General features: G+C 30.6%; 1 protein-coding gene across 3 annotated transcripts in view; it reads right to left on the reverse strand.

Moving 5' to 3' along the window:
* Positions 1-212: 212 nt before the first annotated feature.
* LOC143054135 (serine incorporator 1-like) overlaps positions 213-23,920 on the reverse strand; it is a 32,180-nt gene continuing 8,472 nt past the window's right edge. Inside the window, exons 10-13 of one of the 3 annotated variants that reach the window (XM_076227045.1) lie at positions 9,061-9,134; positions 4,304-4,315; positions 1,910-2,060; positions 213-1,262 (exon numbers count right to left, since the gene is read on the reverse strand). In XM_076227045.1, the coding sequence (XP_076083160.1) occupies positions 1,124-1,262; positions 1,910-2,060; positions 4,304-4,315; positions 9,061-9,134 (376 nt within the window). In that variant the 3' untranslated portion in view covers positions 213-1,123. Of the gene's footprint in view, positions 1,263-1,909; positions 2,061-4,303; positions 4,316-6,785; positions 6,807-9,060; positions 9,135-23,920 lie in introns of all 3 variants that reach the window. The other 2 variants (XM_076227044.1, XM_076227046.1) reach the window with 2 other exon arrangements.

Consider the following 23,920-nt stretch of genomic DNA (forward strand, 5'->3'; position numbering starts at 1 on the left):
ATAATATTTGTACAAAAGGAGTAAGTTGTTGAAAGAATAAGTACTTCTAACAATTCTTTTTGATCATTTTGAACTTTTTTATAACAAAAATTGGCCTGAAATTGTTAAAACATTTTCTATTTGTTCATTGATTTAATCAATATTTACAGACTAAAATGGACTATTATAACAGTTTTACCCTTTGAACGGTAGGACTAAAATTAAATCAAATAAAGATATGAAAAATTTTAATTACATTTTGATGAAAGTTTCCTTGGAACATTTATTACTCACTATAAAATTTTACAATAAAAATAATTACAAAAGCAACAAATATATATATCATACACAATTAAAATAAAGAAAACTAACAAGCATTTTACTTATCAAATTTGAAGCAGTAAATAATTGCCATCCCCTATTTTATTTCCAAGTTCATTCTAATAATCATATCTAAAATATAACAAAACAGATTCCATAACTCAACATTTTATCAAGTCGTCACAGCTATTTTTTTTTTGCCTATATACCTAAGCATTTTTCTTTAATAACTGTAAAATTTATAAGGGAATGTCACATAAATTTGTTCTTTGGTGACTAAAATTTAAATATCTTTACTCCTATATGGTGAAACATATATTGTGCAATTGCAAGTGAAGTATTTTTCAAAGATTTTAGGAAACATTATCATGTCCACTCATACAATACAAATGTTCTTTAATAATAGAAGAGCAAAATAATATTCAAGCAAGTATCTTATCATAGACTTTTCCATAGATATTTATAACACAAATGTTTTACTGACTGGTTCATTTGACTGAAAACGTAAAACCTTCCCAGGCCAGCTAGGTTGCTCGTTTTATACTATCAATATAACCCTTACTACATAGCTACATATGGAAAACATTTTTACCAAAATAGTTCTTACTATGTAATTATCAATGGGATATTCATTTACTTTTATTATCATCTATGGAAAAGTCCTCTTAGACATTTTGTTCTTAATATTTAATATCAAACAAAAAATAACAAAAATGTTGTTTAGTTTAGGTGGTTTATCATTTATCATTATATACAGAGTTATATTAATCCAGTTACTTTAAATAATTCACAAAATTTCCATTTCAAAAATCATAGTCTATCTTTAACTGAACTCTCTGTTTCTGAGGACTATTGGAGCAATCAGGGTCCAGACGTACAAACCAATGCAGACCCAAGCTGATGAAATCTTCACCCACACTGAGGGCATGTTGGCATTCAGTGTCTTGAAGTCAGAACTTGGACTAAAAAGACAATATATTTAAATAAAATAAATGAGATATTTTACTGCTATCTGTTTTAATAATAACTAGAATACACCTATGACATCACTCTTCCGTGACTGAATACAAGTACCTACACCTTGTTTTCAGCCTTGATTATTGGTACTAGTATTGTCATTTGATAGTCATGCTGATAATCAGGTGCATAGTTTTCTCAATATCTTTCTATTTGAATCTGTCCTGGTTTTCTAATACTACAAACTGAAACTACTTGTAGACATCTTTTTTTGTCAATGATTGAATTTAGTACCTGTATAATGAGGAAGTTCAGGTGTGATTATGGTCCATGTATATAGTCAGATAATTTGTGCTGCTTACATTTCTTTTCTAAGGGCAAAACTCCAGTTCATAGAATATGTTGGGCAGTATAATGTCCAACCCTTGCTTTTTATAATTGTTCCAGTTATACAGATAAGTTAAGATAACATGTTTTATTTTCAAAATTAGTTGAGCATACACATGTCAACATAACTAACACATGGGTGAAAGTACAAAAGACGCAAAACAATCTAGAAATCAGACAAAATTCCTCATGTTCCTTAATCAAATGATTTTCAGAAAAACATTCAGGTATGAAAGATATTTAAGATGTTGACCTCTATACATACCTGTACCAGTTTGTCAAGGTCATCATGACATAGAGAGATCCCAGACACAACATGAAGTGGAAGAAGCTATAGCTGTATGCCACTTCCTCTTCCTCGTTGTCATAGACATGCTGTCCACCCTTCTCTGCATCTTTACCAGTGTCATCAGATCCTGAAAGGACAAAGGTTAATACAAGTGTTTGAAATGAGAGCATGTTTTTCCCAATTCAACAATTGCAGTATCTTTATTGAGAAAACTCTCAGTCTAGTCACATGCTATTTATTTGCTCTCATTTTTCTGTTAATTGTGTTTGTATCTTTTTTCAAAGCTACTGAAAATATCTATGTCAGAAAAATGTAAAATGTTTTTTCTTTAATTTTTAAATCTATTATGATTACTACTTTTATTATTTATTTTTTAAGAAACTAATGAATTCAAGTACCTAAAAACCTAAGAACTAACAATTATGTTTTTATAACTATGAATAAAAAGTGTGATTATAAAGACAATACAACCAGCTACCCTGTAACAGCCACTTGCTACTGATATTTACTTTTTAAGAATTGCTACAAAAAATACTTTCACATTGATGTCTATAGAACAGACTAAACATTTGTGATAAAAGCAAAAAAATGTGCAGACTTTATAACAATAACTCAAACAATTGTGTAAAATTTAATTTTATGTACCAATTCTCATGATTTTTTGTATGGTTCTTAATGAAATAGCGACAAAAACATATTTGAAAATTTTGAAATCAATGGAAAAAAAACTGTGAAATAATCAGGAACTCTATTAATTAATAGCACCCTTTAAATGGTTAAAACTGAATTTACAAAAATTAAATTCCTGTTAAAAGCATAAAGTTTGTAAATTAAAAGGTTATGAAAATTTGACATTTTGACATGTTGTGTGATCTTTCACAGGAGATGACCACTAAGACATGGAGGTTTAAAATAATCATTACACTCACTAATAATAGATATGATATTTCAAATTTAAAGGGCACTAGCTGTCAAATTCATGTTCAAGGATTTTAATCAAATTCTCATATCTGATTCATACCAATGTTAACCATTTATCCAAACAGTTAAAAGTCTAAAATAAACAATTAACAGGACAAGGGCATAAAATTACGTAGTTTCGTTTAATGTGTATTTTAGTCAAGACGCCATCTAATTAACTATCAAGATGACCTCTTAAATCATCTGATGACCATATAAATGATGTAAACAGAAATATAGATATAAATAGATTAAGCAAACTTGTGCTGTTGATTTTTTCTAGGTCTATTGAATTTCATATTATAGATGAAAAATAAATGTTTATCATTGTTTTGACCTGTATTAGAAAGATTTTTCGGATCGAATCAGGCAATCAAATGTTTTACCTTTGTTTCTCTTTCAATGTTAACATTCTTTTCATTTAAAAAACATTACACATACAGTTCACGTGTTATCAATCACAAGCTGAGGGGTTAAATTGAAGGTCACTTGAATATGGTTTCAATGAGGTTGAATTATTCACTTGCATTTGAATAATTCATAATTAATGTTTTTTAGCTTATTTTGACAAAATTGAACCATACTGGCTGCTAAAAGCAAATTATTATTTCACTATTTGCATTTCATTAATGATTGAGCCAAAAAAATAATATATTAGATTTTTCATATATCTCGTAGCTAGTGCCCCTTTAAAATTCTGCTCCACTTTACTAATTCTTTAGCATCAACATTTAAGATATATATATTATAAAAAATCATGAAAATTGGTTTAGAACAGCATGTTAAGAAAAACACATAGATCTATAATAAATAAAACATGTACACATTACTACACAACTATGGTAGCTGAATCTGATGCAATATGACCAACAAGTCGGCTTATACAGCCCATTCAAACTTAACTATTTTTTCCATTCAGTCAAAATCTTGCATTACTTGATGTTCAAGCTACCAGAGATGTATCAAAGTTAACTAGAGATTTATTTTGTATAACTTAATTGAATGTTAGTAATAAATTGTGTTAGTTATAACTGGTTAAACAAGTTAAGTATACTTGTAATATGCAGACACTATTAACCTTAATCAAGTACTATCCCATGTTAAAAAGGATAAAATTACAACAATACCAATTGTAAATGTTTTCTTGGTTTCCTTCTCCCTTGTAGGACTTCCACCAGATATTGTATACTTACTTTACATTAGTCTATCAATATTTTTTTAAAGCATAGAAATCTTGAAATTGAGTTTTACTGAAATTGTGAACATAACAATAGTACATTGTACAACTAACTATACTAATGTATATTTTAGAAATTAAAAAAATCTCCTCATGAGTCCAGAATGTCTGCATATTACAATCTAAATTTTAAAAGAAGAAGCACACATTTTATTTATTTGCTGGCTACTCACTCTTGTAATCATCTGTAAATAATACATAACAAAACATTGCACTATTAATAAGCATGCTTGGTTTATACTGTCATTGTACTGGTTGAAGTGGAAAATTTATTATCACATCTGTTTTGAGTAAAGGAAAAGCTGCGTTTTAGGGGAAGGTGTTTTGTGAAATACTTTGAAATAGTTTAGTTTGTGCTAATCCTGCGTTTAATTGCTGTCCTTCATTTTGACAGGTATTTATCAATAGAAATCTATCTCGCAATGTCTTAATCATAAATACCGGCAACATGTTAGAAGTCGAAAATACAGAAAATATCATGTCCTATTGTTTTGTTTGAGGGAACCCTGATATATCTAAAATCAATAAAGTATCAAGCACAATCCCTGTAAATTTTATGGAACTCACTTTATGTCATGGGAAAGGTTAAAGAGAATTCAAAAAGTTCAGCTGGGATATGTGTACACAACTACTGGTATGAGGTTAAGCTTTTAAACATTTCCAATAGCTAGTGAATACCAACAATTATAATTTTGAATAGACATGTTGTACTTGGCATTGAATTAAATAATTCCAATAGTTTGTGAAAATATGTATCCACACAAAGAAGTACAATACAGTCTGTTTAAGGATTAAGATATAAGACTAGCTCAAGGGTGGTTCTTAAAGTCCTGAAAATCTAAGACATACCGATGTAAAAACAGCTTCAGAGCAATGGGACCATCAAAATATGATCTATAGTTGTGTTCTTGAATTTTACATCTTAATTTGCTTTTATTAATGAAAGGTTCAGGATCATTGAATTTTCCACAAACATTCTTCTTATGAAAGCAAGCATCGACATCAGAGTAAAGAATGGAAAGCATGCCTTTAATATTTCAAAAATTAAGACAGAACCCTGACGTCAGAATCCACATTAATATGTGAACCCCTGAATGATAAAGAATAAAATGCTAGAAAAGTACAACATTCACAATATAAATATCATAGGTCTAAGTTTTTAACTGGCTCTCAAATCAATTTATAGATTCACAAAATTTACTAGATCAAATTATACTTCATATTCAATCAATTTAAATATATAAGAAAAAAATTTACCCCTGAGCTAATCTGAATTTATATAAATAGCAAGCTTGCATATTACTTTAAACCATTCTATAACGTATATTTGTACATTCATGACATAAAAAAAATAGTTAAAAAATCAATATATAAAGAAAAACAGATTGTACTAAAACTTAAGAACTTTGGTATGAAAAATATTGTTTTATAAATTTTGTTACTGCATGCAGTGCTGCAAGATCACTTTCAAAACTGAAATTAACATCATCAAACATGAGAGAATTGAGATGCAATGTAAATAAACATGCCATTCAAAATAAAAGTTTTAAATGTACATCAGGTTACTGTTTATGGTTCTAAAATGATTTTTTTAGAGCAACTACAGATATAAAGTCAAAATTTGCTTAAATAATTGCTGATCTCTAATTAAAAAAATTAAAGATATTTTAGTTGATACACAGAAAATCTGTATCAAAATCCATCTCTCACATCAAACTTTCAGAGAACTAACAAAAATTCATTAATGTCCAGTGGGGATCACATACTCTTTGCAAAAAAAAACACTTAAAAAATGGTTTAAATGTAGATTAGCAGTGAAAAGCTCAATTAATTGCTGAATAGTGCATTTATGACCATAAACCTCTGTCATTTAAAATTACCATTTTAATTTTAGCATTGTGTTTGCGTTTCATGAAATTTAAATTAGGAAAAATTTAAGTTAAGAGTGTGGAGAAAATAAAAATGAAACTTTCCATGTCATAAAGGGCCATTCTCCACAACTATGTTTCTCAGCATTGCCTATGAGTTCAAAATATTTTAAAAAGATAGTATAAGCTTGTTTTTTTTTTATTTTAAAGCAGGAAAAAATATGCTGTGGTAAGCAACACAGGGTGTTGTGTTCTGGATGAAAAGGTTAGGGACAAGTGAAGCATTTGTGAAGTGCTTGAAACTACCTTCAGATCCTGAAAATCACAAAAATACATTTATTGAATTTTTAAAGTCATCATTAAGAAACAATTTGTCTATATCTCTCTCAACAATGCTCAGGTCTAACGATTTCATTTAAAACATAAATTTAATGTTTTGAACTATTTCTTTTTGACTTTTAGAAATATTCAATGTCATGACATCATAAAGAAATTAATCTATACTTTTAATATCATAATTTACAAGAATTTGTCAACTCAATTTCAAATGTGTATTGATATCTTGACCTTTGACTGCACCATCAAGCATAACAGGTCTTGTTATATGAAATACATTGTTTTTTCCTGAATACAAGTTTACATTTTCCCCTAACTGTCTCTTAACCTCTTAAATTTTACTTGAACGAGCTAAATTTTAATGTGAAAGTAACAGAAATTAAGCCAATTCAAAAAGAGAGTGCAAGCCATAAAAAAGTAAACTGATGCACAATAAACAACATTTTCATACCATTCAAAAGTCCTTCCCGTCCTGTGTTATAAATTTCATAGGTAACATTATTATCAACATTTTGTCTTGTAATTACTAGGGTTTTTATTGAATGATTAAACAAGAGGCTCTCAAGAGCCTGAATCGCTCACCTGGTAAACAATGCCTTCGGCCATGTTTTTTGACGAAATAGAAAATAAAACACAAACTTTATTTTATACACCCTACTGATCATTCAAATGAAGTTTGGTTGAATTTGGTTGAGTAGTTTTAGAGGAGAAGATTTTTTAAAGTTAGCAAATATGATGAACAAATTGTGAAAAATTGTCATTAAAGGACAATAACCCCTTAAGGGGTCAATTGACAATTTTGGTCATATTAACTTATTTGTAGATCTTACTCTGCTGATCATTTTTGCTGTTTACAGTTTATCTTTATCTATAATAATATTCAAGATAATGACCAAAAACTGCAAAAGTTCCTTAAAATTACCAATTAAGTGGCAGCAACCCAACAATGGGTTGTTTGATTCATCTGAAAATTTCAGGGCTGATAGATCTTGACCTAATGAACATTTGATCCCACATCAGATTTGCTTTAAATGCTTTAGTTTTTGAGATATAAGCCAAAAACTGCATTTGACCCCTATGTTCTATTTTAAGTAACGGCGGCCATTTTGGTTGGTTGGCCAGGTCACCGGACACAATTTTCAAACTAGATACCCCAATGATGGTTGTGGCCAAGTTTAGTTCAATTTGGCCCAGTAGTTTCAGAGGAGAAGATTTTTGTAAAAGATAACTAAGATTTATGAAAAATGGTTAAAAATTGACTATAAAGGGCAATAACTCCTAAAGGGGTCAACTGACCATTTCAGTCATGTTGACTTATTTTTAGGTCTTACTTTGCTGAATATTTTTGCTGTTCACAGTTTATCTCTACCTATAATAATATTCATGATAATAACCAAAAACAGCAAAATTTCCTTAAAATTTCCAATTCAGGGGCAGCAACCCAACAACAGGTTGTCTGATTCATCTGAAAATTTCAGGGCAGATAGATCTTGACCTGTTAATCAATTTTACCCCATGTCAGATTTGCTCTAAATGCTTCGGTTTTTGAGTTATAAGCCAAAAACTGCATTTGACCCCTATGTTCTATTTTTTGCAATGGCGACCATGTTTGTTGATAGATCAAAACTTCGGATATAATTTATAAACTAGATACCCTAAGGAACATTCAGTTAAAGTTTGGAAGTATTTGGCCTAGTAGTTTCAGAGGAGAAGATTCTTGAAATAGTTTACGACGACAGACGACGACGGACGACGACAGACGATGGACGATGACGGACGCCAAGTGATGGCATAAGCTCACTTGGCCATGTGAGCTAAAAATTATTATTATTATATTGATGTTTTGGGAGGCGACTTTCCTGATATGGAACTTGCGCCCTATTTACACTTATCGTGATTGTTTTTGGGAAAAAAAAAAAAAATGAGTTTTTTTTTTCAGTCTTTAATGTATTGTGGTTTTACTTTTGTAAAATTCTGTAGATTTTTTAAAATATTTATTTTGTCGTTCTTGCTTTTGTTTCATTGCATTGCTAATTACATAGATGATTGCTTTGATTTGTAAGGTAGTAGTAGCTAATAAATATACACAAGTGTATAAATGAATCTTAATGTCCATCGCTGAAGATAAAGATTAGATACTGCTTCCCGATAGCCCGGTGTCAATTATTTAATGAAAAATTGCCAAAAAAAGACAAATGATTAAAAAAAATGGGTACATGAGCTTATAAACACTGTAATGTTAATTAACCAACACATGTAGGTAGTGAAATTTCTTAATATTTTCAAGATACATGTGTGAGTTGGATATTGAGTAGAAAGACTCTGATGTACTTCATGTAATTATTAAATTTTTCAAAAGATCACAAAAAGTACCTTATATTTCATTTAGTAGTGATTAACAAAGTTAAGAGAATCAAGATTTTATAATATTCTGATACCTATCTTGAAGCAAATTTCAAACAAGTTACATAATAGTGAAAGCAAGCAAAATATCTAGCACTCATATAAAATATCATCTGTGCAAGATTTCTTTTTAAAAAGTCTGAGAGAAAATTATACAATTATAAAAAAATGTAATAAATAAAAGGAAATTCAATAGTCATCCCTTGATACCAACAACTTCTGAAGAAAAAGCCTGCACCTATGTTTGATACAGATACATACATGGACCTGTGTTTTATCAAATATTTTAAGTTCAATAATATTTAGAACTAATATATACATACCATTGTCAGACTGTAGGATAGTTTTCTCTGACATGGTCAGTTTTCCCACTTGGCTGTTACTGGATGTACGAATACTGTCATGAAGAGACAATTCAATTATTGTTTATAACTTCAGATAAGAGGTAGAATTATAAAGATTCTTATTTTTGAAATAATAAGGTGCAATTTGAACCAGATGCTCCGAAGGGCACAGCTTTACACGACCGCACAGGTTGAACCCTGAACGGTTGGAGCAAGTATGGACACAACATTCAAGCTGGATTCAGCTCTAAATTTGGATTGTGATTAAATAGTTGACACAGCATAGGTTTTGGACACAGAATGAATGTGGTCTAATGAACTTAAAATAATTTTTTTGTCTTTGAGCAATCACTATGCTGTTGAATATTAATCCTCTCAAAAAAATGTTTGAAGAAATTTTCTTTTTATTTATGAAATCTGAAATGAGAAAAATTAACCCCCCCCCCCCCCCCCCACCATTTTTTTTTCACATCCCCTTTCCCTTTTTTCAAAACTGATCTCAATTCAAATTTCTAATGGAGTTTGCAACAATAACTACTCATTTAAATACATCATAAAATATTAAAATGTAACAAAAAGTGCTTGTTATCACTGAATGGTAAAGAGTGTTTTAATTTATCAGTTGGTAGTAAAAGTGAATATACATTGTGCATTGTATAAAACAATGATTTAAGTTGATTCAACTACTATTCTGGACAAAGAAAGATAACTCCAATCAATTGAAAATTTCTTGCTATTGCACAATATTGTGCAATTAGATATTTCTTGCTATTGCACAATACTGTGCAATTGAAAATATTTGCTATTGCACAATACTGTGCAATTGAAGATTTCTTGCTATTGCACAATACTGTGCAATTGAACATTTTTTGCTTTTGCACAATACTGTGCAATTGAAGATTTCTTGCTATTGCTGAATACTGTGCAATTGAAAATTTCTTGCTATTGCACAATACTTAATATAATAATTTTGGATCCTGATTTGAACCAACTTGAAAACTGGGCCCATAATCAACCAGGTGCTCCGCAGGGCGCAGCTTTATACGACCGCAGAGGTCGAACCCTGAACAGTTGGGGCAAGTATGGACAAAACATTCAAGCGTGATACAGCTCTGAATTTGGATTGTGATCAAATTTTTGACATTACATGGGTTTTTTTTACACAAAACAAATGTCAAGATTTTACAAATCAATTAAAGATTTCTTCTTCAAACTTTTTAAATCTAAAATTAGATAGTTGATCATGACACAGCATAGGTTTCTGACACAGAACGAATGTGGTCTAATGAACTTAAAAGTTTTTTTTGCCTTTGAGCAATTCACTATGCTGTTGAATATTAATCCTCTCAAAAAAATGTTTGAAGAAATTTTCTTTTTATTTATGAAATCTGAAATGAGAAAAATTTAACCCCCACCCCCCCCCCCTTTTTTTCACATCCCCGTTTCCCTTTTTCCAAAACTGATATCAATTCAAATTTCTAATGGAGTTTGCAACAATAACTACTCTTTTAAATACATCATAAAATATTAAAATGTAAAATAAAGTGCTTGTTATCACTGAATGGTAAAGATTGGTTGGTAGTAAAAGTGAATAGACATTGTTTATTGTATAAAACAATAAAAAAACTGCATCAGCAACATTTTATATTGGCAAATTTCCAATGAAGTTATTTACATAAAGTTATTGGCAAATAAAAATAGAAAATGACATCATAGTCATGTCTGGCAAATGTCCAACATACATTATCTAAAAACATTTTAGATAAGATGATAAGGAAAAAAGCTTCATCAGCAACATTTTATATTGGCAAATTTCCAATGAAGTTATTTACATTAAGTTATTGGCAAATAAAAATAGAAAATGACATTATAGACATGTCTGGCAAATTTCCAACATATATTATCAACTACTATTCTATACAAAGAAAGATAACTCCAATTGAAAATTAATTGCTATTGCACAATATTGTGCAATTAGATATTTCTTGCTATTGTGCAATACTGTGCAATTGAAAATTTCTTGCTATTGCACAATACTTGATATGGAATCCTGATTTGGACCAACTTGAAAACTGGGCCCATAATCAAAAATCAAAGTACATATTTAGATAAAGCATATCAAATAAGCCCAAGAATTTAATTTTTGTTAAAATCAAACTTAGTTTAATTTTGGACCCTTTGGACCTTAATGTAGACCAATTTGAAAACTGGACCAAAAATTAAGAATCTACATACACAGTTAGATTTGGCATATCAAAGAACCCATTTATTCAATTTTTGATGAAATCAAACAAAGTTTAATTTTGGACCCCCATTTGGACCAACTTGAAAACTAGGCCAATAATTAAAAATCTAAGTACATTTTTAAATTCAGCATATCAAAGAACCCCAAGGATTCAATTTTTGTTAAAATCAAACTAAGTTTAATTTTGGACCCTTTGGACCTTAATGTAGACCAATTTGAAAACGGGACCAAAAATTAAGAATCTACATACATAGTTAGATTCGGCATATCAAAGAACCCCAATTATTCAATTTTTGATGAAATCACACAAAGTTCAATTGGACCCTTTGGGCCCCTTATTCCTAAACTGTTAGGACCAAAACTCCCAAAATCAAACCCAACCTTCCTTTTATGGTCATAAACCTTGTGTTTAAATTTCATAGATTTCTATTTACTTATACTAAAGTTATGGTGCAAAAACCAAAAATAATGCTTATTTGGGCCCCTTTTTGGCCCCTAATTCATAAACTTTTTTGACCTCAACTCCAAAAATCAATCCCAACCTTCCTTTTGTGGTCATAAACCTTGTGTTAAAATTTCATTGATTTCTATTTACTTATATTAAAGTTATTGTGCGAAAACCAAGAATAATGCTTATTTTGGCCCTTTTTGGGCCCTTATTTCCTAAACTGTTGGAACCAAAACTCCCAAAATCAATCCCAACCTTCCTTTTGTGGTCATAAACCTTGTGTTAAAATTTCATAGATTTCTATTCACTTAAACTAAAGTTATAGTGCGAAAACCAAGAAAATGCTTATTTGGGCCCTTTTTGGCCCCTAATTCCTAAAATGTTGGGACCAAAACTCCCAAAATCAATCCCAACCTTCCTTTTGTGGTCATAAACCTTGTGTTAAAATTTCATTGATTTCTATTCACTTTTACTAAAGTTAGAGTGCGAAAACTTAAAGTATTCGGACGACGACGACGACGCAGACGACGACGCCAACATGATAGCAATATACGACCAAAAAATTAAAATTTTTGCGGTCGTATAAAAAGTTAGTCAAACTATTTAACACGTACAAAACTTTCAGATAGTTGTTCAATGGTAAGAAATGAAGTCACATGCTTTTCATTTCTTAATCCATGTGGAAGACTCACTACTGATAATACCTCTTTAAAGTATTTCCAATAATGATTATTTTTTGTTGTTTAACGTACATTTGCAAATGTTTCATACAGTTTTGTATGAGGATACATAAAGCAGAAATACAATAAATGTATCCATTATAGTTAATAAAAAAAATAGAATAAAACATTGCCTAGGAAATTGTTTTTGTCAATTTAGCCTCATAGTCATAATCTCTGTTCTGTTTTTCTAATTTACCATGCTGCTATAGTAATAGATTTTAAGGCTCCTCTTTCAATCCATTTATCACAACTAGTCTTATAATTAGCAATCATTTCAGGAAAATCTATTTGTACCAAATTTTTACTACAAAATCAATTTTCTATCAAAATTATAATTAAAATTTGGCTCCCTGACATTTGGAACCAGGTGCTCCGCAGGGCGCAGCTTTATACGACCGCAGAGGTCGAACCCTGAACAGTTGGGGCAAGTATGGACAAAACATTCAAGCGTGATACAGCTCTGAATTTGGATTGTGATAAAATTTTTGACATTACATGGTTTTTTTTTACACAAAACAAATGTCAAGATTTTACAAATCAATTAAAGATTTCTTCAAACTTTTTAAATCTAAAATTAAATAGTTGACACAGCATAGGTTTCTGACACAGAATGAATGTGGTCTAATGAACTTAAAAAGTTTTTTTTTGCCTTTGAGCAATTCACTATGCTGTTGAATATTAATCCTCTCAAAAAAATGTTTGAAGAAATTTTCTTTTTATTTATGAAATCTGAAATGAGAAAAATTTAACCCCCCCCCCCTTTTTTTCACATCCCCCGTTTCCCTTTTTCCAAAACTGATATCAATTCAAATTTCTAATGGAGTTTGCAACAATAACTACTCTTTTAAATACATCATAAAATATTAAAATGTAAAATAAAGTGCTTGTTATCACTGAATGGTAAAGATTGGTTGGTAGTAAAAGTGAATATACATTGTTTATTGTATAAAACAATAAAAAAAACTTCATCAGCAACATTTTATATTGGCAAATTTCCAATGAAGTTATTTACATAAAGTTATTGGCAAATAAAAATAGAAAATGACATCATAGTCATGTCTGGCAAATGTCCAACATACATTATCTAAAAACATTTTAGATAAGATAAGGAAAAAAAGCTTCATCAGCAACATTTTATATTGGCAAATTTCCAATGAAGTTATTTACATAAAGTTATTGGCAAATAAAAATAGAAAATGACATCATAGTCATGTCTGGCAAATTTCCCATATATATTATCAACTACTATTCTATACAAAGAAAGATAACTCCAATTGAAAATTAATTGCTATTGCACAATATTGTGCAATTAGATATTTCTTGCTATTGTGCAATACTGTGCAATTGAAAATTTCTTGCTATTGCACAATACTTGATATGGAATCCTGATTTGGACCAACTTGAAAACTGGGCCCATAATCAAAAATCAAAGTACATATTTAGATAAAGCATATCAAATAAGCCCAAGAATTTAATTTTTGTTAAAATCAAACTTAGTTTAATTTTGGACCCTTTGGACCTTAATGTAGACCAATTTGAAAACTGGACCAAAAATTAAGAATCTACATACACAGTTAGATTTGGCATATCAAAGAACCCATTTATTCAATTTTTGATGAAATCAAACAAAGTTTAATTTTGGACCCCCATTTGGACCAACTTGAAAACTAGGCCAATAATTAAAAATCTAAGTACATTTTTAAATTCAGCATATCAAAGAACCCCAAGGATTCAATTTTTGTTAAAATCAAACTAAGTTTAATTTTGGACCCTATGGACCTTAATGTAGACCAATTTGAAAACAGGACCAAAAATTAAGAATCTACATACATAGTTAGATTCGGCATATCAAAGAACCCCAATTATTCAATTTTTGATGAAATCACACAAAGTTCAATTTTGGACCCTTTGGGCCCCTTTATATCCTAAACTGTTAGGACCAAAACTCCCAAAATCAAACCCAACCTTCCTTTTATGGTCATAAACCTTGTGTTTAAATTTCATAGATTTCTATTTACTTATACTAAAGTTATGGTGCAAAAACCAAAAATAATGCTTATTTGGGCCCCTTTTTGGCCCCTAATTCATAAACTGTTGTGACCTCAACTTCAACCAGGTGCTCCGCAGGGCGCAGCTTTATACGACCGCAGAGGTCGAACCCTGAACAGTTGGGGCAAGTATGGACAAAACATTCAAGCGTGATACAGCTCTGAATTTGGATTGTGATCAAATTTTTGACATTACATGGGTTTTTTTTACACAAAACAAATGTCAAGATTTTACAAATCAATTAAAAATTTCTTCTTCAAACTTTTTAAATCTAAAATTAAATAGTTGACACAGCATAGGTTTCTGACACAGAATGAATGTGGTTTAATGAACTTAAAAGTTTTTTTTGCCTTTGAGCAATTCACTATGCTGTTGAATATAAATCCTCTCAAAAAAATGTTTGAAGAAATTTTCTTTTTATTTATGAAATCTGAAATGACAAAAATTAAACCCCCCCTCCTTTTTTCACATCCCCGTTTCCCTTTTTCCAAAACTGATATCAATTCAAATTTCTAATGGAGTTTGCAACAATAACTACTCTTTTAAATACATCATAAAATATTAAAATGTAAAATAAAGTGCTTGTTATCACTGAATGGTAAAGATTGGTTGGTAGTAAAAGTGAATATACATTGTTTATTGTATAAAACAATAAAAAAAAACTTCATCAGCAACATTTTATATTGGCAAATTTCCAATGAAGTTATTTACATAAAGTTATTGGCAAATAAAAATAGAAAATGACATCATAGTCATGTCTGGCAAATGTCCAACATACATTATCTAAAAACATTTTAGATAAGATAAGGAAAAAAAGCTTCATCAGCAACATTTTATATTGGCAAATTTCCAATGAAGTTATTACATAAAGTTATTGGCAAATGAAAATATAAAATGACATCATAGTCATGTCTGGCAAATTTCCAACATATATTATCAACTACTATTCTATACAAAGAAAGATAACTCCAATTGAAAATTAATTGCTATTGCACAATATTGTGCAATTAGATATTTCTTGCTATTGTGCAATACTGTGCAATTGAAAATTTCTTGCTATTGCACAATACTTGATATGGAATCCTGATTTGGACCAACTTGAAAACTGGGCCCATAATCAAAAATCAAAGTACATATTTAGATAAAGCATATCAAATAAGCCCAAGAATTTAATTTTTGTTAAAATCAAACTTAGTTTAATTTTGGACCCTTTGGACCTTAATGTAGACCAATTTGAAAACTGGACCAAAAATTAAGAATCTACATACACAGTTAGATTTGGCATATCAAAGAACCCATTTATTCAATTTTTGATGAAATCAAACAAAGTTTAATTTTGGACCCCCATTTGGACCAACTTGAAAACTAGGCCAATAATTAAAAATCTAAGTACATTTTTAAATTCAGCATAACAAAGAACCCCAAGGATTCAATTTTTGTTAAAATCAAACTAAGTTTAATTTTGGACCCTTTGGACCTTAATGTAGACCAATTTGAAAACGGGACCAAAAATTAAGAATCTACATACATAGTTAGATTCGGCATATCAAAGAACCCCAATTATTCAATTTTTGATGAAATCACACAAAGTTCAATTTTGGACCCTTTGGGCCCCTTATTCCTAAACTGTTAGGACCAAAACTCCTAAAATCAAACCCAACCTTCCTTTTATGGTCATAAACCTTGTGTTTAAATTTCATAGATTTCTATTTACTTATACTAACGTTATGGTGCGAAAACCAAGAAAAATGCTTATTTGCGTCCCTTTTTGGACCCTAATTCCTAAACTGTTGGGACCTAAACTCCCAAAATCAATACCAACCTTCCTTTTGTAGTCATTAACATTGTGTTTAAATTTCATTGATTTCTATTTACTTAAACTAAAGTTATTGTGCCAAAACCAAGAATAATGCTAATTTGGGCCCTTTTTTGGCCCCTAATTCCTAAACTGTTGAAACCAAAACTCCCAAAATCAATCCCAACCGTTCTTTTGTGGTCATAAACCTTGTGTCAAAATTTCATAGATTTCTATTAACTTAAACTAAAGTTATAGTGCGAAAACCAAGAAAATGCTTATTTGGGCCCTTTTTGGCCCCTAATTCCTAAAATGTTGGGACCAAAACTCCCAAAATCAATACCAATCTTCCTTTTGTGGTCATAAACCTTGTGTTAAAATTTCATAGATTTCCATTCACTTTTACTAAAGTTAGAGTGCGAAAACTAAAAGTATTCGGACGCAGGACGACGACGACGACGACGACGACGACGACGCCGACGCCAACGTGATAGCAATATACGACGAAAAATTTTTCAAATTTATGGAGTTTGCAACAATAACTACTCTTTTAAATACATCATAAAATATTAAAATGTAAAATAAAGTGCTTGTTATCACTGAATGGTAAAGATTGGTTGGTAGTAAAAGTGAATATACATTGTTTATTGTATAAAACAATAAAAAAAAACTTCATCAGCAACATTTTATATTGGCAAATTTCCAATGAAGTTATTTACATAAAGTTATTGGCAAATAAAAATAGAAAATGACATCATAGTCATGTCTGGCAAATGTCCAACATACATTATCTAAAAACATTTTAGATAAGATAAGGAAAAAAAGCTTCATCAGCAACATTTTATATTGGCAAATTTCCAATGAAGTTATTTACATAAAGTTATTGGCAAATGAAAATATAAAATGACATCATAGTCATGTCTGGCAAATTTCCAACATATATTATCAACTACTATTCTATACAAAGAAAGATAACTCCAATTGAAAATTAATTGCTATTGCACAATATTGTGCAATTAGATATTTCTTGCTATTGTGCAATACTGTGCAATTGAAAATTTCTTGCTATTGCACAATACTTGATATGGAATCCTGATTTGGACCAACTTGAAAACTGGGCCCATAATCAAAAATCAAAGTACATATTTAGATAAAGCATATCAAATAAGCCCAAGAATTTAATTTTTGTTAAAATCAAACTTAGTTTAATTTTGGACCCTTTGGACCTTAATGTAGACCAATTTGAAAACTGGACCAAAAATTAAGAATCTACATACACAGTTAGATTTGGCATATCAAAGAACCCATTTATTCAATTTTTGATGAAATCAAACAAAGTTTAATTTTGGACCCCCATTTGGACCAACTTGAAAACTAGGCCAATAATTAAAAATCTAAGTACATTTTTAAATTCAGCATAACAAAGAACCCCAAGGATTCAATTTTTGTTAAAATCAAACTAAGTTTAATTTTGGACCCTTTGGACCTTAATGTAGACCAATTTGAAAACGGGACCAAAAATTAAGAATCTACATACATAGTTAGATTCGGCATATCAAAGAACCCCAATTATTCAATTTTTGATGAAATCACACAAAGTTCAATTTTGGACCCTTTGGGCCCCTTATTCCTAAACTGTTAGGACCAAAACTCCTAAAATCAAACCCAACCTTCCTTTTATGGTCATAAACCTTGTGTTTAAATTTCATAGATTTCTATTTACTTATACTAACGTTATGGTGCGAAAACCAAGAAAAATGCTTATTTGCGTCCCTTTTTGGACCCTAATTCCTAAACTGTTGGGACCTAAACTCCCAAAATCAATACCAACCTTCCTTTTGTAGTCATTAACATTGTGTTTAAATTTCATTGATTTCTATTTACTTAAACTAAAGTTATTGTGCGAAAACCAAGAATAATGCTAATTTGGGCCCTTTTTTGGCCCCTAATTCCTAAACTGTTGAAACCAAAACTCCCAAAATCAATCCCAACCGTTCTTTTGTGGTCATAAACCTTGTGTCAAAATTTCATAGATTTCTATTAACTTAAACTAAAGTTATAGTGCGAAAACCAAGAAAATGCTTATTTGGGCCCTTTTTGGCCCCTAATTCCTAAAATGTTGGGACCAAAACTCCCAAAATCAATACCAATCTTCCTTTTGTGGTCATAAACCTTGTGTTAAAATTTCATAGATTTCCATTCACTTTTACTAAAGTTAGAGTGCGAAAACTAAAAGTATTCGGACGCAGGACGACGACGACGACGACGCTGACGACGACGACGACGACGCCGACGCCAACGTGATAGCAATATACGACGAAAAATTTTTCAAATTTTGCGGTCGTATAAAAATCTAAGTACATGATTAAATTCAGCATATCAAACCAAATGCTCCGCAGGGCGTAGCTTTATACGACCGCAGAGGTTGAACCCTGAACGGTTAGGGCAAGTATGGACACAACATTCAAGCTGGATTCAGCTCTAAATTTGGATTGTGATTAAATAGTTGACACAGCATAGGTTTCTGACACAGAATGAATGTGTTCTAATGAACTTAAAATTTTTGTTTCTCTTAGAGCAATTCACTATGCTGTTGAATATTAATCCTCTCAAAAAAATGTTTGAAGAAATTTTCTTTTTTATTTATGAAATTTCAAATGAGAAAAATTGAACCCAATTTTTTTAATCACATCCCCCTTTCCCTTATTCCAAAACTAATCTCAATTAAAATTTCTAATGGAGTTTGCAACAATAACTACTCATTTAAATACATCATAAAATATTAAGATGTAAAAAAACTGCTTGTTATCACTGAATGGTAAAGATTATTTTAATTTATCAGTTGGTAGTAAAAAGTGAATATACATTGTATATTGTATATAACAAAGATTTAAGTTGATTCTGGACAAAGAAAGATAACTCCAATTAAAAAAAAATCTTGCTATTGCACAATATTTTGCAATTAGATATTTCTTGCTTACTATTCTGGACAAAGAAAGATAACTCTAATTTAAAAAAAATTTGATATTTCACAATATTGTGCAATTAGATATTTCTTGCCATTGCGCAATACTGTGCAATTGAAAAGACTTGCTATTGCACAATACTTAATATAATAATTTTAGATCCTGATTTGGACCAACTTGAAAACTGGGCCCATAATAAAAAATCTAAGTACATTTTTGGATTCAGCATATCAAAGAACTTCAAGATTTCAATTTTTGTTAAAATCAGACTAAGTTTAATTTTGGACCCTTTGGACTTTAGTGTAGACCAATTTGAAAACAGGACCAAAAATGAAGAATCTACATACACAGTTAGATTTGGTATATCAAAGAACCCCATTTATTCAATTTTTGATGAAATCAAACAAAGTTTAATTTTGGACCCCGATTTGGACCAACTTGAAAACTGGGCCAATAATCAAGAATCTAAGTACATTTTTAGATTCAGCTTATCAAAGAACCTAACTGATTCATTTTTTGTCAAAATCAAACTAAGTTTAATTTTGGACCCTTTGGACCTTAATGTAGACCAATTTGAAAACGGGACCAAAAGTTAAGAATCTACATACACAGTCATGACAGTTAGATTCAGCATATCAAAGAACCCCAATTATTCAATTTTGATGAAATCAAACAAAAGTTTAATTTTGGACCCTTTGGGCCCCTTATTATGTTGGGACCAAAACTCCCAAAATCAAACCCAACCTTTCTTTTATGGTCATAAACCTTGTGTTTAAATTTCATAGATTTCTATTTACTTATACTAACGTTATGGTGCGAAAACCAAGAAAAATGCTTATTTGGGTCCCTTTTTGGCCCCTAATTCCTAAACTGTTGGGACCTAAACTCCCAAAATCAATACCAACCTTCCTTTTGTAGTCATTAACATTGTGTTTAAATTTCATTGATTTCTATTTACTTAAACTAATGTTATTGTGCGAAAACCAAGAATAATGCTTATTTGGGCCCTTTTTTGGCCCCTAATTCCTAAACTGTTGAGACCAAAACTCCCAAAATCAATCCCAACCGTTCTTTTGTGGTCATAAACCTTGTGTCAAAATTTCATAGATTTCTATTAACTTAAACTAAAGTTATAGTGCGAAAACCAAGAAAATGCTTATTTGGGCCCTTTTTGGCCCCTAATTCCTAAAATGTTGGGACCAAAACTCCCAAAATCAATACCAACCTTCCTTTTGTGGTCATAAACCTTGTGTTAAAATTTCATAGATTTCCATTCACTTTTACTAAAGTTAGAGTGCGAAAACTAAAAGTATTCGGACGCCGGACGACGACGACGACGACGACGACGACGACGACGACGACGACGACGACGACGCCGACGCCAACGTGATAGCAATATACGACGAAAATTTTTTCAAAATTTGCGGTCGTATAAAAAGCCAAAGAATTCAATTTTCATTAAAATCAAACTTAGTTTAATTTTGGACCCTTTGGTATTTAATGTCGACCAATTTGAAAACGGGACCAAAAATTAAGAATCTACATACACAGTTAGATCCGGCATATCAAAGAACCCCAATTATTCAATTTTTGATGAAATCAAACAAAGTTCAATTTTGGACCCTTTGGGCCCCTTATTCCTAAAAACCTGTTGGGACCAAAACTCCCAAAATCAAACCCAACTTTCCTTTTATGGTCATAAACCTTGTGTTTAAATTTCAAAGATTTCTATTTACTTATACTAAAGTTATTGTGCATAACCAAGAATAATGCTTACTTGGGCCCCTTTTTGGCCCCTAATTCCTAAACTGTTCAGACCTCAACTCCCAAAATCAATCCCAACCTTCCTTTTGTGGTCATAAACCTTGTGTTTAAATTTCATTGATTTCTATTTACTTATACTAAAGTTATTGTGCGAAAACCAAGAATAATGCTTATTTGGGCCCTTTTTTGGCCCTTATTCCTAAACTGTTTGAACTAAAACTCCCAAAATCAATCCCAACCTTCCTTTTGTGGTCATAAACCTTGTGTCAAAATTTCATAGATTTCTATTTACTTAAACTAAAGTTATAGTGCGAAAACCAAGAAAATGCTTATTTGGGCCCTTTTTGGCCCCTAATTCCTAAAATGTTGGGACCAAAACTCCCCAAATCAATACCAACCTTCCTTTTGTGGTCATAAACCTTGTGTTAAAATTTCATAGATTTCTATTGACTTTTACTAAAGTTAGAGTGCGAAAACTAAAAGTATTCGGACGACGACGACGACGACGACGACGACGACGACGACGCCAACGTGATAGCAATATACGACGAAAAATTTAAATTTTTGCGGTCGTATTAAAATAAACATACTAATTCACAAAGTTTTGATAAACAGAGTAAATTGCTATCAAAATATTAATAAAAGTATACACATGCCATAATTACTTATTGTGGCAACAAAACAATGAAAACTGTATAAACTTACTTTATCTGATATTCCATGGATATTTATCAAAAAATATGACCATGATTTTCTTCTGAGCATATACATGTTGAACAACTGTTCCTGTTTTATTGTCAGTCATATATACTACAACTCCTAATATTCATATTGGTGAAAATTGTTAAAGCAGCATGAAACCCATTCTCTTTACAAATAATAAAAAAATAGCAAAACAGAACCAGGTGCTCGCAGGGCACAGCTTTATACGACCGCAGAGGTCGAACCCTGAACAGTTGGGGCAAGTATGGACAAAACATTCAAGCGTGATACAGCTCTGAATTTGGATTGTGATCAAATTTTTGACATTACATGGTTTTTTTTTACACAAAACAAATGTCAAGATTTTACAAATCAATTAAAGATTTCTTCTTCAAACTTTTTAAATCTAAAATTAAATAGTTGACACAGCATAGGTTTCTGACACAGAATGAATGTGGTCTAATGAACTTAAAAAGTTTTTTTTTGCCTTTGAGCAATTCACTATGCTGTTGAATATTAATCCTCTCAAAAAAATGTTTGAAGAAATTTTCTTTTTATTTATGAAATCTGAAATGAGAAAAATTTAACCCCCCCCCCCCCTTTTTTCACATCCCTGTTTCCCTTTTTCCAAAACTGATATCAATTCAAATTTCTAATGGAGTTTGCAACAATAACTACTCTTTTAAATACATCATAAAATATTAAAATGTAAAATAAAGTGCTTGTTATCACTGAATGGTAAAGATTGGTTGGTAGTAAAAGTGAATATACATTGTTTATTGTATAAAACAATAAAAAAAAACTTCATCAGCAACATTCTATATTGGCAAATTTCCAATGAAGTTATTTACATAAAGTTATTGGCAAATAAAAATAGAAAATGACATCATAGTCATGTCTGGCAAATGTCCAACATACCTTATCTAAAAACATTTTAGATAAGATAAGGAAAAAAAGCTTCATCATCAATATTTTATATTGGCAAATTTCCAATGAAGTTATTTACAAAAAGTTATTGGCAAATAAAAATAGAAATAAAAATAGAAAATGACATCATAGTCATGTCTGGCAAATTTCCAACATATATTATCAACTACTATTCTATACAAAGAAAGATAACTCCATTTGAAAATTAATTGCTATTGCACAATAATGTGCAATTAGATATTTCTTGCTATTGTGCAATACTGTGCAATTGAAAATTTCTTGCTATTGCACAATACTTGATATGGAATCCTGATTTGGACCAACTTGAAAACTGGGCCCATAATGAAAAATCAAAGTACATAAAGCATATCAAATAAGCCCAAGAATTTAATTTTTGATGAAATCAAACAAAGTTTAATTTTGGACCCCCATTTGGACCAACTTAAAAATTAGGCCAATAATTAAAAATCTAAGTACATTTTTAAATTCAGCATATCAAAGAACCCCATGGATTCAATTTTTGTTAAAATCAAACTAAGTTTAATTTTGGACCCTTTGGACCTTAATGTAGACCAATTTGAAAACGGGACCAAAAATTAAGAATCTACATACATAGTTAGATTCGGCATATCAAAGAACCCCAATTATTCAATTTTTGATGAAATCACACAAAGTTCAATTTTGGACCCTTTGGGCCCCTTATTCCTAAACTGTTAGGACCAAAACTCCCAAAATCAAACCCAACCTTCCTTTTATGGTCATAAACCTTGTGTTTAAATTTCATAGATTTCTATTTACTTATACTAAAGTTATGGTGCAAAAACCAAGAATAATGCTTATTTGGGCCCCTTTTTGGCCCCTAATTCATAAACTGTTAGGACCAAAACTCCAAAAATCAATCCCAACCTTCCTTTTGTGGTCATAAACCTTGTGTCAAAATTTCATTGATTTCTATTTACTTATACTAAAGTTATTGTGCGAAAACCAAGAATAATGCTTATTTGGGCCCTTTTTTGGCCCCTAATTCATAAACTGTTGAAACCAAAACTCCCAAAATCAATACCAACCTTCCTTTTGTGGTCATAAACCTTGTGTTAAAATTTCATAGATTTCCATTCACTTTTACTAAAGTTAGAGTGCGAAAACTAAAAGTATTCAGACGACGACGACGACGCCGACGCCAACGTGATAGCAATATACGATGAAAAATTTTTCAAATTT

Source organism: Mytilus galloprovincialis, chromosome 12 (genome assembly GCF_965363235.1).
Source record: "Mytilus galloprovincialis chromosome 12, xbMytGall1.hap1.1, whole genome shotgun sequence".
Lineage (NCBI taxonomy): Eukaryota > Metazoa > Mollusca > Bivalvia > Mytilida > Mytilidae > Mytilus > Mytilus galloprovincialis.